Source organism: Belonocnema kinseyi, chromosome 7 (assembly GCF_010883055.1).
Source record: "Belonocnema kinseyi isolate 2016_QV_RU_SX_M_011 chromosome 7, B_treatae_v1, whole genome shotgun sequence".
NCBI classification, from domain to species: domain Eukaryota; kingdom Metazoa; phylum Arthropoda; class Insecta; order Hymenoptera; family Cynipidae; genus Belonocnema; species Belonocnema kinseyi.
The window spans coordinates 41,408,479-41,425,600 of record NC_046663.1 but is presented as its reverse complement, the minus strand read 5'-3'; the positions used below and the strand labels follow the sequence as shown (position 1 = coordinate 41,425,600).

Genomic DNA, 17,122 nt, shown 5'->3' with positions numbered 1-17,122 from the left:
GACGTGATGGGTGATTTTTGATACCGAATTTAAATTCAGCGCCCCAAAATCCATAGGAATACGTGTGTCTTGTTACCAGATCCGCACACTTTTTTTTGTGTGATTGTGTTATTAAACAGAGGAGATACTTTCTAAATAGTTCAATTTTCCAGTCAAAAGGCGATATTTATTTATTTAATTTATTTAACCATTACATTCCCCGCGACCTAAAAAGGTCAGTTAGTGGGTAACATGATATGTACAGAGGAACGGGCCTTATAAGGAAGAATAAAAGTATTACTAATGGATAGACATAGCAATGGTAGCGGCGAGTACATGTGAAAAACATAGGTATTAAGGCAAAGCATATAAAATAAAACGTTTTCAGGATAGGAAAAAAGACTGAACATTCGTATAGTGTAAAAAACAAAACAAAAAAAAGTATAACTCAATTTCCAACTTGAAAAAAATAAGAGCTAAATGAGAGGTAACGCATCTTATAAAGTTCTGGCAAGTTAACAAATCCCCAGTGGGCACAAAAGTTGGCGATGTATTTACGACATCGTTACGACATCCTATGTCCATGCCGTTTCGGTGTCTTTGCGATGTCATAAAGACATCGTCAGATCATACAACTTATTTACGATATCGTAAAGACACCTTAACGACATGGACATAGGATGTTGTAAAGTTATCGTAAAGATGTCGTAACGATGTCGTAAAGACGTCGCCAAATTTTGTGCCCACTGGGTCGCTGATAAAAACGTTCGTATATATGGAAATGGAGCTATTTATGTAGGCACACATAAAATAATTTAAATTAGTTAACTCGGACCTCTCTGACTGATAAAGTCTTTGGATGTAGTTGCGTAGAAACAGCTCATTATATTGGAGAAGGTTATCTAGATCAGACTGGAGTGCCTCATGGTCTAATTGGTTCATAATAGTTCTAAAAAACTTCATATCATCTGCGTATTTTAGGATATTGGAATTTATAAATTGCTTAACGTCATTTAAATAAATGTTAAAAATCATTGTGCCAAGGGCAGAGCCTTAAGGAACTCCTGACGTGGAATGGAAAGTTTTTGACAAACAGCCTCTGTACATTACTTGATTAGGCCTATTTGACAGACAATTGAGCAGCAATTGTACGACATTACTTGGGATATCCAAGTTGTTCAATTTTTATTGAAGAATTGTATGATCGATCCTGCCAAAGGCTTTAGAGAAATCAGTATAGACAACGTCCACGTGGTAACCTTTTCGTAGAGAATCATTTACATATTGCGTAAAGCACGTAAGGTTGGTAACCGTGCACCGTCTTTGAACACAACCGTGCTGTTCATCATCTAGGATAGGTTTGAAAGCTGGACGGATCAAGGAGGCTATAGAGAACTCAAAAACTTTTGCAAAGTTGGGAATTGTGACTAAAGGACAGTAGTTGGCTATATCCGATTTTTCACCAGCTTTCAATACAGGAACTATCTTAGCAGACTTCCAAGCCACTGGAAACAACCCTGTATTGAGTGAGATGTTAAATATTGTTGTTAGCGGTTCGGATAACATATTAGCGCAATCTTTAACGAAAACTCTAGGGCTTTGGTCAATACCTGCTCTGTGTGAAGGTTTGAGAGTCTTAGCTGCAGCTGTTACATCATTAATTTATAAGAAGAAGTTTCCAGTGAAAAGATTAAGAACAAAAGGTGGAGTTGAGGTAACCTTAGGTGTATCAGAGACTTGTATAACACTAGAAAAAGTATCAGCAAAAGCATTCGCCATAGACATCGGGTCGTTCAGAACCTTAGCGCCACTATTCATAATCGCAGGTAGTTGAGCGGAAAATTTATTCTTATTAACAAATTTCTAGAAATTTTTTGGATTATTTTTCACGTCGTTCTCAATGCCACTGATGTAGCGGAGGTGATCTCGCTTTATCGATTTGCTAATATTATCAGATAAAGTTTTTATCCTGTCAGTGTAATAAGCTTACTCCTTTTCAACAGGTTATTTTGAATAGATTTATCATTTATAAGAGATTTCGAGAACCATAGTGGGTACTTATTATGCTGTCGACTATTAGGCTTGTAAAGGGGGACACAAGACCATTTTGAGTTCTAATGAAATGGAAGTGCAAGCGGAGTAAGCCTGCTCTACATCACCATAGAGCTTTAAGAAATACCAGTCAATATTGGCAAGGCTTATATGCAATTCAGAGAAATAAGATTTCTTAAAATTAAGCCTTGGAAAGGATGGTTCAATCACAGCACTAGTAAGCACTGAGTAGGAGTTGGAGTTAAGGGTACATTCAAGAAATAGAGCAGGATGATAGACGTCTTGAGCGACTAAAGGAGTAACAGCTTTATTAATGTGGCATTGAAAATTCGTGAAAGCAAGATCAAGGCATAGGTTATTCTTATTCAAGATAGAATTTCTTTGTACAAGATCAAAATATTTTATAATATTTAGGAATAGGGCTGATTTTCTGTCATAAGTGGTACCAAGGGTGACATCTATAAATTTAGGTGCGATGAAATCTCCAAACGTAACAATATTAGGGGATTGGAGTTTGTGGAGGTCTTTTAGGTTGGCAAGAAAAGTAGAAAGTTGTAAAATAGTGATATCTGGCGGACAATAGATTGCGAGTAAGATTAGCAGTATAGATTTTATATTTACTTTGAGGCCAACGATATTAATATTGAAGTCAAGATCCAAAATGTGTGCTAAACTAATACACGGAAAAAAATTCTTGGGGCAAACGAGTGAATCGAGAATAAATTAAACTCAAAGAAAGTGTGCGCTTGGATTAGGTAAAACGTTTAGTTAGAAGAGTTAAACATTTCGTTACTTTATGTAAATTGTTCTCGTAAATGAGTAATTTGGACAAAATTGCTAAGTTCGAAAGTTTACTATTTTCGACAGATTATGTATAATTGTATTATCTTCAGATTAGAAAAAAATTTTGTTTTTATTGAAATATATTCACTTACAGTAGCCAATCTTTCGTCTGGTATCGCGAAAATGAATTTCCCTGAAATCCGTGTAATGCATTTGGAGGTCAAGTTTGTTGTTTTTATCGCGTTTCTTGATATTTCAATATAGTTGTCGCCTACAATCGAAACAAATCTAAATTATTATTACTGCATCATAAACTCCATTTAATATTAACATTCGCGCACATTTTAAGTGGTGAAAAGCGTTTAATTATCCAAAATAAATCTCAACTGTCACTGCTCCCGATTAGACCGTCGCCATTTTATTTCGCTGCTCCCATAATGCACCGGCGCTCTTCCGATAATTGCTTCAGACACCTATTCTTAATATCCGTATTATAGCTATACTTATTAGGGGTTTGACTATACGATATCCCTGGTATATGGAAAATGGTCAAGGATATTTATTTTCGCTGATCCAGGAATCTTTCTAAATTTCTTCGTTCGTTTTCAGCTAAATGTTTAGCTATAATAAAGAATAATATCCCTGTCACAGCTCAATTTTTTTACCGTGTAATAGAAGGATGTAGATATGGCTTCACTCCTACAAGAACTCTATCCACTCTTTGGCCAATACGATCATCTCGGAAAACGTCCTGTACCTTATTTAACTTTAGCGTAACGCTAGTTTGGGTGATTTTGAATGCGCAGGTTCTTTTCTCCGGTGCTGGCTCTGACATCGAGTTCCTTCTTGTCTCTTCGGTATTCCTCTTGCTGTAATTGGGTCCTGTCGATTGAGATACTCATGCCCCTTAAATGATCTGGTAACAAATCATTGAAAGTGGTGTTGTGAAGTTCACTTTGACAGGCCTGGGCTTTGGAAGAGTCTGAGAAAATTTTCCAATTCGCCAGATTTTAAATTGGTCAAGATCAATTTGATCAGATAGAAAGGATTGGAAGAGGTTAACAATAGACATTTTGTCTTGAACTTGATGAGAATTGCTCTGTGCCGTCGGTAAAGGTATAGCCTTAGCACATCCAGGGTGGTAGGGGGCTTGGCAGCCCGGGCAAAAAGTTTTTTCCTTGACTACCTTCTCCTTGCAAATAACGCACGTATAATTCTCATCTTGAGAAGAGGATACTGTGAGTCTATTGTCATTGTCCTGTGTACTCATGGTGGATTATTTATCACGACTCTATAGTTTAGGCGATTGGTGTTGGTGAACTCCCTGGTGGACCAAAGGAACCGAGGGGAGCCTCTACAAAGTACCCGTAAAGACCCCATTGGGTCCCCATTCTGTTCCTTTTTAAAAAACTAAAAAAAAACAGCAAAATCAACTTTTAAATTGTTGAAAATCGGATTCTACGTAAAAATTCCCTATAGAAGGTCACGGAATAATCGCAATAGTTTTTTTTGCAACGGTAAAAAGTTTTAAAAAATGTAAGACGGATAACGCCTGTTGACTGCCACGCTTCAAACGGATAATATGTAAGTAGGAGTCAACAGGCGTTATAGATCTTATTTATTTTTTTAACTTTTTACCGCTGCAAAAAAAAGTAATGCAATTATTCCGTGAATTTCCAATAGAAAATTTAACGTAGAATCCGAATTTCAACAGTTTAAAAGTTGATCTTGCTGTTTTTTTGAGTTTTTTAAAAAGGAACCGAATGGGGTCTTTACGGGTAATTTGTACAGGCTCAATTCGGTTCCTTCGGTCCACCAGGGCTGATCCACTCACACAGTGAACACGAGTCACGACTGCAGTCCAAAGAATAGTGTCTATAGTAAATTAGGCACAATTAGGTACACTATACTCAGTTAAATTAAATTACAGAAGCCATTTAGCATACTTCACCCTTATGCAAATTTGAGGTTAGCAACTTTGAGGTTAGGAAAACCTATAATACAGTTTTTATCACCGATAAAGATTCAAAAAAGATTAGGAAAAGCACTTGCAGAGTGCACGGGGGATGTGGGTATCCATCAACTACAGATACGATACTCTAAACAATATAAAATATGAGAAATTGAGTATACTGGCGGGAGATTGAGTGGGACGGGTTCAAAATATTCACATATGAATTTTCAATATATGTAATTTTAAATATTAATTTTTAGAATTTTAAATACTTGAATTTTCAAACCCAAAACTTAATTTTCAACTTAATCATTGAATTTTCTACCAAAATATAGTTGAATGTTTAACCATACAAAAACAATTCTGTAAAAAATTTGAATTTTCAACACAAAACGTAATTTTTTAACAAATAGATTTTTCTATTCAAAAAGACGAATTTTTATCAAAAAATGTTTTTCTATCCAAAAACGAATTTTTAACAAAAGAGTCGAATTTTCCACCCAGAAAGATAAATTTTGAAGAAAATAGTAGAATTAAAAAAAAAATTAAATATTCATTCATATAGTAGAATTTTTAATTAGACGACATGAATTTTCAACCAAAAATGTAATAATAGGCTTTTACAATAAAAATAATTAGCTTCCAACCAAAAAATTTGCGTTTTTTACTAAAGGTGAATTTTCAATTCAAAAAGACAAATTTTCTATCTAGAAAGTTGGACGTAAAACAATAAAGTTAAATTTTCGACCTACTAAATGATTTTTTAACAAAATAAGTGAGATTTCAACAAAATAATTTAATCTTTAACCGGATAATAGAATTTTCGAGATTTGAAGAATTTTAAGGGATGAATTATAAACCAAAAATATAATAGGATACTTTTAAATTAAACAGATTTGACTTTTATCCAAAAATAGTGTCCTCACAACAGAATTATTCTGAACTTAAATTAATTCTAGCGCTAATTTTTTTAAAATCAATAACACAAATTAGTTTGATGATTATAATCTTTTTTTTTTGTGGGATAATCCAAGTTTCACATTTTAAATAGAGTTAGACAATTTTTAAATTATAAAAGTCGTTTAATCAAGATTCAAAAATCCAAATTTATTTTTTTGAATGAATACTTTTACTAATTCAACACTTCATATTTAATATTTTAGATGTAAATTTTTTCAGACCGGCAATCTGAAAGACCTGGGCTCGAATGCCAGCGGAGCTCGAGACCTTTCTTTTGACAAATTTAAAAATCAATGTTGATATGATATTGATTCTGGACTAGTAGACAAAAAAAATTAACATAAAAATGATTTATTAATTTGCATTATCAAAAATTTTAACATAAAAAATAAGCAAATAAAAATCACGTGTTTAATTTGTATCTTTTTCTTTTTAATTTTTTTCAGGTAGCACATGCTCTTCATTGGTTGCATCCAAAGTTCAAAAAATACACTTTCGACGAAAGAGTGAAAGAAATCGCTTTTCAATTAGAATTTCAAGAACCAGCAGTTTGCCAATCAATGTACATTTACAAGAATCCAGGAATAGGCTCAAAAGGTATTTTTTTCGTTTTTATATTCTATATAAGGCGTAATTTCATCTACAAATTGTCCGGAAACCCCGAAAAACTTGTTTTTCTTGATTAATTTTTCCATTGAAAAATAAACCTTTTCGAGAGAAATTGAAAAAAAAGATTTTCGAACAAAAAATATATATTATATTTAAAAAAAGTGAGTTTTTGACAAAATAGTTTAATTTTATATGTTAATTAGTTCAATTTTCATGACAGATAGAAGAATTTTCTACACAACAGTTGAATTTTTAACTTGAAAATATAAATTTCCAAAAAAGTAAATTTTCTATTGAAATAGTTCAATTTTCAACGACAATAATATGAATTTTGCAAAAAAAATTAATAGAAATTTAAAAAAAGTATTTTTTTTTACAATAGTTAAATTTTCAACTAGAAAATAGTTCTTTCAAAAAAAGGTCAATTTCCACCAAAATAATTCAGTTTGCAACCAAAATATTTAAATTATTGACACAGAAAAGAAAACTTGGTACAAAAAAACTGAATTTTCAACCCAACAATATGAGTTTTCAGCAAAAGAGTTAATTTTCAATAGAAAAGTTAAATTTTCAAGCCAAAAAGATAAAACTTCTGCAAAACACTCCAATTTTTCAACGCAAAAATATTCATTTTCAAACAAAAAATAAAATTTTCTACAAATATATTTGAAGTTTCTACAAAAATCCTTGAGTTTTCAAGCCAAAAAGACGAATATTCAACTGGCAAATAGAAATTCACAAAAAAAAATGTTTTGTCCAGGTCGTTAAATTTTCAACTGGAAAATGTGAATTAAAAAAAAAGTTATTTTTATACCAAAATAATTAAACTATTAATAAAAAACGAATTTGGCACAAAAAACTGAATTATTCATCAACCCAGAAATATGAACTTGCATAAAGAAAGTTAGATTTCAACTAAATAATTGATTTTTCTACAAAAATACTTGAATTTTCAAGCCAAAAAGATGGATTTTCTGGAAAAAAGTTGAATTTTTGGCAAAAAAAAATACAAAATTTCCTCATAAATGTTTATTTTTAACCAAATAGTAAAAATTTCAACCAAAACTGCTGAAATGGCAAACAAAATATTTAAAAGATTAATTGACAAAATAAATTTGGTACAAAGCAACTGAATTTGCAATCCGAAAATATTAATTTTCTGCAAAATAATGAAATTTGCAATCAAATCGTAGAATTTTTAACCAAAAGACGTGAATTCTGAACAAACTAAATTATGACTTTTTAAAAAAATAGCTCAATTTTAAACAAAATAAATCAATTTTCAATCAAATACTAGAATCTGAATTTCACACCAAAAACATAATAGTAGACTTTTAAAATGAAAAAATTAACTTATGATAGAAAAATAATTTCATAACAAAATACGACTTTTCTTCTAAAAGATAAGTTTTCAATCCAAAAGGAGGAATTTTCTATTAGAAGACGAACTTGAAAAAAATAATTGAATTTTCTACCAAAAAATATAATTTTTTAAAAGAAAATAGTTCAATTTTTAACAAAATACTAACACCTGCAATTAATTAATATACCTTTGAAAGGTAAAAAATTACCCTTAACCAAAAAAAAGAACAATTTCCACCACACAATATGATTTCTACAAAAAGATGAATTTTCAATTCCAAAAAATAATAAGAATTGAAATCAAAATAGCGAATTTTTGAACCCAAAGACGTGAATTCTGAATGAAAAAGTATAATGTATAAAAAAATTAACTTAAAAAAAAATTTCAAGCATAAATAATTACTTTTCTACTTAAAGATGTATTTTTAATTTCAAAGAATGAATTTCTTATCTAAATAGTCGAATGTTTGAAAAACAGTAAAATTTTGTATACAAAAATAATTTTTCAACAAAATAGTTGAATTGTCCACATAATAATTAAATTTGCAATAAAAATAGTGAACTTTTTAATCAAAAGACTTGAGTTCTGAATTAAAAAGTATAAAGGTAGATCTTTAAAAATAAACAAATTAGCTTTAACAAAAAAAAAAGGTCAACCATAAAATATGACTTTTTTAACAAAATAGATCAATATTCAACAAAATACTGCAATTTGCAATCAACATAGTGGACTTTTTAATCCAAAGACGATTGAATTACTAAAAAAATAATTAAATTTTTAAATCAAATGCTAGAATCTTTAACCAAAAGAAATGAATTCTGTACCAAAAATATAATAACAGAATTCTCAACCAACGACAAATTTGGACAAATCCATAAAATGCTCCTATTGCAATTAAAAAAATTCTTTTTAAAGAATATCTTTGGACAAAAATAAAAAAGATAAAAGAAAAATGAGAAGGCAATCAACCAAACATCCTTCCTTCTTTTTTGTTGTTTTTTTTTCGTCTTCCTTATTTTTATTATTATGAAATCACAAATAAAGAGCACATTTAAAATATGTAAATATGCTAAATATAAATATTTTAAATATGGTAAATATATTCTTCTATTGTTATTTAATAATAATAAAAATAAAGAAGACAAAAAAACAAGGAAGGGGATACGGTTGGTTCCCTTCTAATTTTTTTTTCTTTTTCTCCCAAGAGTTTTTATTCCCAGTTCCTGAACATTATTCCCGGCCAATAAAATTTACAAAATCGAACTCTATTATAAACATTTTTCCATTTAGAGTAATAAAAAAACAACAAATGAAAGAATTCAAAGTGGAACTTTTGCATTTAAAATTTAAAAAATTAAAGTGCAGATAAACTGCAAAATTCAGAATTTTGAACATTCAGAAATTATAGAATTCAAAAATTGAGATTAACCCTCAAAGTGCATACATGGTAAAAATCACGGTAAATTGAATCGTGGGTGTTTATACCCCAGCCTATTTAATCAAGTATTGTTTAACCCCTATTGAATATTTTGTAACAATAAAATTATCCGATATAGTTTAAGGTATCTTCTATAAGGTAGAGTTTATTTTATAACATTTGTTTTTTTAAAGTTTCTTTTAAAAATTATTGAAAAAGGAAGAAAGCGTTGTTTTTTTACTTAAAAATTCACAACTCACACAATTTTAATTATTTTAAACTGAACATTTATGACTATACTTTTGAAATAGTGTGCTTTCATATAAAAAAAATATGGCAACATGGGTGCTTTCAAAAAAGATATTTATTTGTACAGTTCAAAAGTCAATTTCATGATAAAATAATGAATCAGATTTTCTGCTTTTAAATAGAAAAAAGAGAACTATATAGCTGCATTTTAACAATTATATTTTATTTATCACATACACAGTCTGCTCTCGCATGATGCGCTTCCGTAAGTTATAAGCCATCTACAAAGAAAAAAAGTTTGAAATAATCGAAAAAAATTATTTCACTTCATATTATATACTTAAGTTAGAAAGTAAGCAAACATCAATAAAATTGGAAAAAAATTCGCTGCAAAATTACTTTTTCACTCACCAAGTGCACACTGGGTGTTGAATACCCCACGATTTTTTTACCTGCACTTTCAGCAGCTGCTGCTAGTAGACTGGCGCTTGACGCAGACTGGTAAATGACTACTTGTAGTTAGTGTCTACAACTAAAGCTAGATGGCGACACTTACTCAATTTTTTGGAATTAAGGCCATGTGATGAGTAGGTCACGTGACCAGATTCCTACATTACAACCAGTTTTTTTATTTCCCAACTTATTATCACACGAAACGTCATATCGAGTTGAAGATTTAGGATGCTAAACAAGGAGCACAAAGAATTGTAGGTCTGGTCCTAAATTTGTATAATTATGGAAAAAGTCTTTTGTTGTAAATAATTTTTTGTTTTGCTTTTCTTATAATTATTGAAATTTGGGACCAGACCCACATTTCTTAGTGCTTCTTTTTTATTATTTCAAATTTTCAACTCGATTTGGCACTTCCTGTGAAAATAAGTTGAGAAATAAAAAAAGTAGCCGTAATGTAGGAATCGGGTCACGTGACCCACTCGTCAAATGACTTTAAGTATGGTCTATAAGAGTTGAAACTTGCTTGGGGTATCTTATACCCAAAATGCACTTTAAGGGTTAAGTTTCAAAAATATAAATCCACGTTAACATTTTTATAACTCTAACTTAAAGAATCAATCAATACACTTTTCAAAAAATTAAAAATTATATAATTGAGTTATTTTAGGCTAGAAACATTAAAAATTAAAACATTTTTAAACTGAAAAGTTCTTAAATTAGAAGTTACAATTTTTTTATTTTGAATAGTTTAAGAATCATTGAATCGCTTTAAAATTGTATTTCAAAATCTTGAGAAAAGTAGAAGTTGTTTTAAATTTTTTCAAATTTAAAATCAATTTTGAATTTTTTTTAGAACTTCTACATAACTTTTAAAGTCAGTTGAAATTGTCCTACAACTTCTAAAAGATCCTGCGAATTTAAAAAAATGTCCTTCAAATTTCGATTTATAAATGGAATTGAACACTTATTATTTGTAGACCAAATTTGTGTAATTTTCAGAGATATTTAGAAATTTTAAAAAGCTCCAAAGATTTTTCAGATTTAAAACAAAACATTTAGACGCTTTTTAAGAATTGTGAAACTCTCCAAAAGAATGAAAACATTTTCTTAATATTCCTAGAAAAATTGAAAATTACGTTTCATTTTGAAAAATTATTTTATCAGAATATTAAAAAAGATTTTAAGAGATTTCCAGAATTGTCAAATGAGAACCTGAAAGATTTTTTTTAATTTGCAGGATTATCTGAAAATTGTGGGAAAGATTTAATTCATTTTAAAATATTTTTAAAAATTCTGAAAAAATTCCACCTGCTTCGTTTAAATTACTTGATATCATATTAAGTTTTACATTAATTTTAAATCTTTTTAAAACTTCTAAATATCTCGTAAAATTACTCAAATTTTTTCTCCAGATAATAAGTGTTCAATTATTATTTCTACATAAAATCGAAACAATTTCGGTTACAAATTAAACATTTTTAAATAGACCAATAAAAATGTTAAAGTTGAAAAGCTTTTCGAAATTTTAACAATTAAAAGTTTTCTGTGACAAACAATTAAGTTTCAAATTGTTTACTTTTAAATATTTGGTTTCAATTCACTCGTATTAAATTACCAGTCAAATATCGCTCAATATTAAAGAATTATTCTTTTTATTAATTAAAAAATTTCAAATTCAATACCTTAAAAAGTGAATCATTTAGACTGAAACAATATTTTTAATTTAATAAAAGCCATTAATGACGAATATATTATTATCAAGTTATTTTTTAGTTGAAAATAGTTAGAAAGTTGCAACCGCACCTTCGCATTTTTTTAATGCCTAAGTCTTTCGAATTGAAACAGTAACAATCTGGAAATTCTTAAACTTTGAACGAATTTAGAATCGTTTTATCAAATAAATTATTGTTCAGTTTTTAATACTTAAAGTAGAGATGCATCAAAAAATTCATTTATTCATTTATTTATATTTACAGTTGATAAAATCATACTGTTTTTTTTATCAAAAATTTTCAAATACAAACGCTTTTAATTTTTAATTGGGTAAGTTTTCAAGACTGCAATTTTAAATTCTTTAAATTAAAAATATACGTTTAAATATAAAAACCTAAAATAAAGAATCTTTAAAGTAAAATATTTTTTAATAACGCATTGTAAACTCAATGATATCATGATTGAAAAAGGTTTCAATTTAACTAATTATTCAAAAAACTGTTGAAATCGAACTTGGACAGATTTTTCTTCTGAAAACTTGTAAAATTCCCGGTCAAGAAATAAATTCCCGCTCTCAGAAAATTCCCGTACCAGCGGCCACCCTGGGAATTCTATAAATTAAAAATTTGAAGCTTGTCACCTGCATTCCTTTCACTTAGATAATAAATAAATAAAAATAAATTTAAAAATTCAAAAAGTGATACATTTTTTCAGTGGTCGCTCACCAGGATGCAACATACCTCCACACAGATCCCGTGAACCTAGTGGGTTTTTGGATTGCACTCGACGATGCCACCCTGGAAAACGGATGTCTCTGGATTGCCCCAGGATCCCATCAAAGTGGAGTTCACAGACGTTTCGTCAGAAACAAGGATCCGAAATCCGAAGAACTTTTAGTTTTTGACTCTCCGGAGCCTTCTTACTCCCTGAGTAATTTTAGACCAGTTCCGGTTCGAAAAGGAACTTGCATTTTAATCCACGGCCTCGTTGTTCATTTATCAAATCACAATAAAAGCGAGGCTTCGAGACACGCTTACACCTTCCACGTGATCGAAACGAAACACGTGAATTATTCCAAAGATAACTGGTTGATGCCTCCCAAAGAAGGATTTCCTCTACTCTACAGGAATTAGGATTTCCTCTACTCTACAGGAATTAAGATTTCCTCTTCTCTACGGAATTTAGGATTTCCTCTAATCTAGAGGAATTAGGATTTCGTCTCCTCTTCGAGAACTAGGATTTCCTCTTCTCCTATACAAGAATTAGGATTTTCTCTCCTATATAGGAATTAGGATTTCCTCTACTCTAGAGAAATTAGGATTTCCTCTTCTCTACGGGATTCAGGATTTCCTTTTTCTCTACAGGAATTAGGATTCCCTCTACTCTAGAGGAATTAAATTTTCCTCTTCTCTACAGGAATTAGGATTTCCTCTCCTCTAGAGGAGTTAGGTTCTCCTCTACAGTGTATTTTTTCACTAAAGTGTAGAGGAAACCCTAATTCCTCTAGAGTAGAGGAAATCCTAATTCCGTTAGAGGAAAGGAAATCCTAATTCCTGGAGAGGAGGGGAAATCCTAAATCCCGTAGAATTGGGATTTCCTCTACACTACAGGAATTAGGATTTTTCTCTATTATACAGGAATTACGATTTCCTCTCCTACACAGGAATTAGGATTTCCTCTCCTCTACAGAAATTAGGGTTTCTTCTACTCTAGAGAAATTAGGATTTCCTCTCCTCTACAGAAATTAGGGTTTCTTCTACTCTAGAGAAATTAGGATTTCCTCTTCTCTACTTGATTCAGGATTTCCTTTTCTCTACAGGAATTAGGATTTCTTCTGCTCTAGAGGAATTAGGTTCTCCTCTACAGTGTATATTTTCACATAAGTGTAGAGGAAACCCTAATTCCTCTAGAGTAGAGGAAATCCTAATTCATGTAGAGAAAAGAAAATCCTCATTCCGTTATAGGAAATCCTAATTCCTGTAGAGAAGGGGAAATCATAATTCCTTTAGTGTAGGCTCTACACTACAGGAGTTAGGATTTCCTCTACACTACAGAAATTAGGATTTCCTCTAATATACAGGAATTAGGATTTCGTCTCCTCTACATGAATTAGGATTTCCTCTACTCAGGAGGAATTAGGGTCTCCTCTACAGTGTATTCTTTCACTAAAGTGTAGAGGAACCCCTAATTCCTGTAAAGAAGAGGAAATCCTAATTCCGTTGGAGGAAAGGAAATCCTAATTAATGTAGAGTAAAGGAAATTATCATTCCTGTAGATGAAAGGAAATCCCTAATTCCTCTATTATATAGAAATTAGGTTTTCTCTCTTACATAGGAATTAGGATTTCCTTTTCTCTACAGGAATTATGATTTCCTCTACTCTAGCGGAATTAGGTTTTCCTTTACAGTGTAGTTTTCCCCTAAGATGTAGAGAAAACCCTTATTCCTCTAGAGAAGAAGAAACCCTAATTTCTCTAGAGCAGAGGAAACCCTAATTCTTCTAGAGTAGAGGAAATCCTAATTCCTGTAGTGTAGAATCTACAATAAAGGAATTATGATTATCTCTTCTCTCCTCTACGGGATTTAGGATTTCCTCTACTCTAGAAGAATTAGGGTTCCCCCTGCTCTAGAGGAATTAGGATTTCGCCGAGGATTTCTGTCTCGGTGACTTCGAAACAAATCCGACTGATATTCATACGAGACTAATCTTCCGGCTGTGTAAATTCAAAGCTTATTTTATAATCTTTATGTAAAAACGAAACAATGTATTTCTCCTAGTTGTACAAATCTTTTTTAATAATAAATCTCTCTTAAATAGTTGAATTTTTAACCGAAAAAGATGAATATTTAATAAAAAAATATGATTTTCCTACCCAAAGAGAAATTTTCAATCCCAAAGGATGAATTTTCTATCCATGAAAACAAATTTTTAACAATCCAGTTTAATTTTCTACCAGAAAAAAATCTTTTTCTCAAAATAGTTAAATTTACAAGCAAATAGATAAATTTTCAATACTAAAAAATAAATGTGTAACTAAATAATTTAATTTTTAACCCGAACAACGAATTTTGCAATAAATAATTGATATTACGAGGGGTGTTCAAAAAGTAAGTTTCCCTAGTCTGCCGGTTTGCCCCAGCGCCATCTAGCGAGCTGGGACTGAACATAGTTTTAGTTTAGGATATACCGATAAGAGCGGAACCGGTCTTAGCTGCCGAACAAATTTTTTCAATCAGTACCGGCTCTGAAACTATGGAGCTACCTGTGAAAAGCGTGTCCACTTGTGAGTTGCGTGCAGTTATTCGCTTTTTAACTGCAAAAGGGCTTAATGGCAACGAAATTCATACTGAATCAGTGCATATTTATGGTGACAAATGCATGAGTGTGCAAATGGTGCGTCGGTGGCGTACATATTTTCTCGAGGGACGCGGAGAAGTTCATGATGAGCAGCGTGCAGGCAGGCCAAAAACCGCCATTACAGATGACGCAGTCGCAGCAGTCGAAAAAATCATTTTAGCGGATAGGTGCTTTACAATTGACAGAATTATGGACTCAATGCCTCCAGAAATCGATATTTGTCGAACTTCAATCCACACAATCATAACAGATCATCTTGGTTACCGTAAAGTTTGTGCGAGGTGTGTCCCACGCCTGCTTTCATTCAGCAAAAAAAAAAAAAACCCTACTGGAAAAATTCAAATGGAAAATTTTTGATTACTCACCCTACTCTCCAGATCTCGCACCAAGTGACTTTTTTCTTTTTCCTAAGTTAAAGGAAAGTTTAGGTGGCCATCACTTCAATTCAAATAATGAAATGAAAGACTTTGTTAAATTATTTTTTAAAACCCAGGGCACGGATTTTTATAAACAAGGTTTGTCAAAGCTTGAGAACAGATATAAAAAATGTATTCAAGTCGAAGGGGACTATGTAGAAAAATAGTTTATAAGTCAAACAATAAATACATATGTTACTTTAACCTAAAAATTGTGTTTTCATTTTTTGCCGGAGCAGAGAAACTTACTTTTTGAACACCCTTCGTACAATATAAAAATATGAATTTTCAACTAGAGTTTTAATTTATAACAAAATAGTTAAATTTTCGAGTCAAAAAGACGAATTTTCTACAAAAAAGTTGAATCTTCAACCCTAAAATAAGAATTTTGAAAAAAGTTCATTTTCAACCTAAATAGTTGAATGCTCAATACCTCTAAAAAAATATTTTTTTATAAAACAATTGAATTTACAATCAGAAAATACGAATTTTTAATTTAAAAAGACTATTTTCAACCAAATAGTTGAATATAGTTAAATTATTACTCTAAAATTACGAATTTTCTACAAAATAGTCGAATTTTTAACTTGAAAATGTAAATTTAAAAAAAGTTAATCTTTAATCCAAATTGTTTAATTTTAGCAAAATAATAATTTGGTAAAAACAATTTAATTTTTCATTAAAACAATGACGTTTTATGAAAAAAGTGGAATTTTCCACCTAAAAATATGTATTTTTTACTCAAAAAGACAAATTTTTATTCAAATAATTTGACTTTTCAACTTAATAATTGAATTCTTAATTTAAAAAATAATTGGACCTACAATCCGAAAATATTACTTGTTGAATTTTAAAACAAAATAGTCGAATGTTTACACAAATTTCTTCAAAACAATTGAATTTTCAACCCGAAAATACGAATGTCTAATCAAAAACGTCCATTATCACAAAATAATTGAATTTTTGGCAAAAGAAAAATTAATTTCCATTTAAAAAAACTTATTTTTATCTAATTAGTAAAATTTTCTGCCAAAATAGTTGAATTTTTAGGCCTAAAATATGAATTTTCAACAAAACAGTGAAATTTTAAATTAGAAAAAAAGAATTAAAAAAAAAACCAGATAGTAGAATTTTCTACCAAAACAATTGATTAATTTTCTACTCTAAAAAAATAAGTTTTTAGCAAAATAGTTATGTTTTTAAACAAACAAAATGAATTTCTAAGTCGCAAAAGTTTATTTTCAACTAAATAGTTGAAAGATAATGCTATATTTCTGTTTTTAACAACAAAAAACAACAAAATTCTGCAAACTAATTGCATTTTCGACAAAAAAAAGTTGTATTTTCTGTTCAAATAGTGGAGTTTTCGACCGAAAAACATGAATTTTCAACCAAAATGTTTATATTCAACCACATCATTGAATATTTAACCAAAAGAGACAAATTTTCAACACAAAAGTTGAATTTTCAACCAAAATACTTGAATATTTAACCCAAGAAAAAAATAATTTTCTGTAAAACAATTATATTTACAATCCAAAAATATGAATTTTCGACAAAAAAATTAATTTTTATAGAAATTGTGAAATTATTAAGCCAAAAAGAAAAGTTTTTTTTTAAACAGTTGAGTTTTCAAACGAAAAACATGAATTTTGATCAAAATTGTTTATTTTCAAAGACCAATATAGCTAAATATGAATTTTCGACAAAAAAATTAATTTTTATAGAAATTGTGAAATTATTAAGCCAAAAAGAAAAGTTTTTTTTTTAAACAGTTGAGTTTTCAAACGAAAAACATGAATTTTGATCAAAATTGT

At 30.1% G+C, this 17,122-nt stretch overlaps 1 protein-coding gene across 1 annotated transcript in view; it reads left to right on the top strand.

The window, feature by feature from the left end:
• LOC117177377 (phytanoyl-CoA dioxygenase domain-containing protein 1 homolog) overlaps window positions 1-14,363 on the top strand; it is a 60,444-nt gene extending 46,081 nt beyond the window's left edge. Inside the window, exons 4-5 of the mRNA XM_033368023.1 lie at window positions 6,175-6,325; window positions 12,247-14,363. Of these exons, the coding sequence (XP_033223914.1) occupies window positions 6,175-6,325; window positions 12,247-12,665 (570 nt within the window). The 3' untranslated portion in view covers window positions 12,666-14,363. The remainder of the gene's footprint in view (window positions 1-6,174; window positions 6,326-12,246) is intronic.
• Window positions 14,364-17,122: the final 2,759 nt, after the last annotated feature.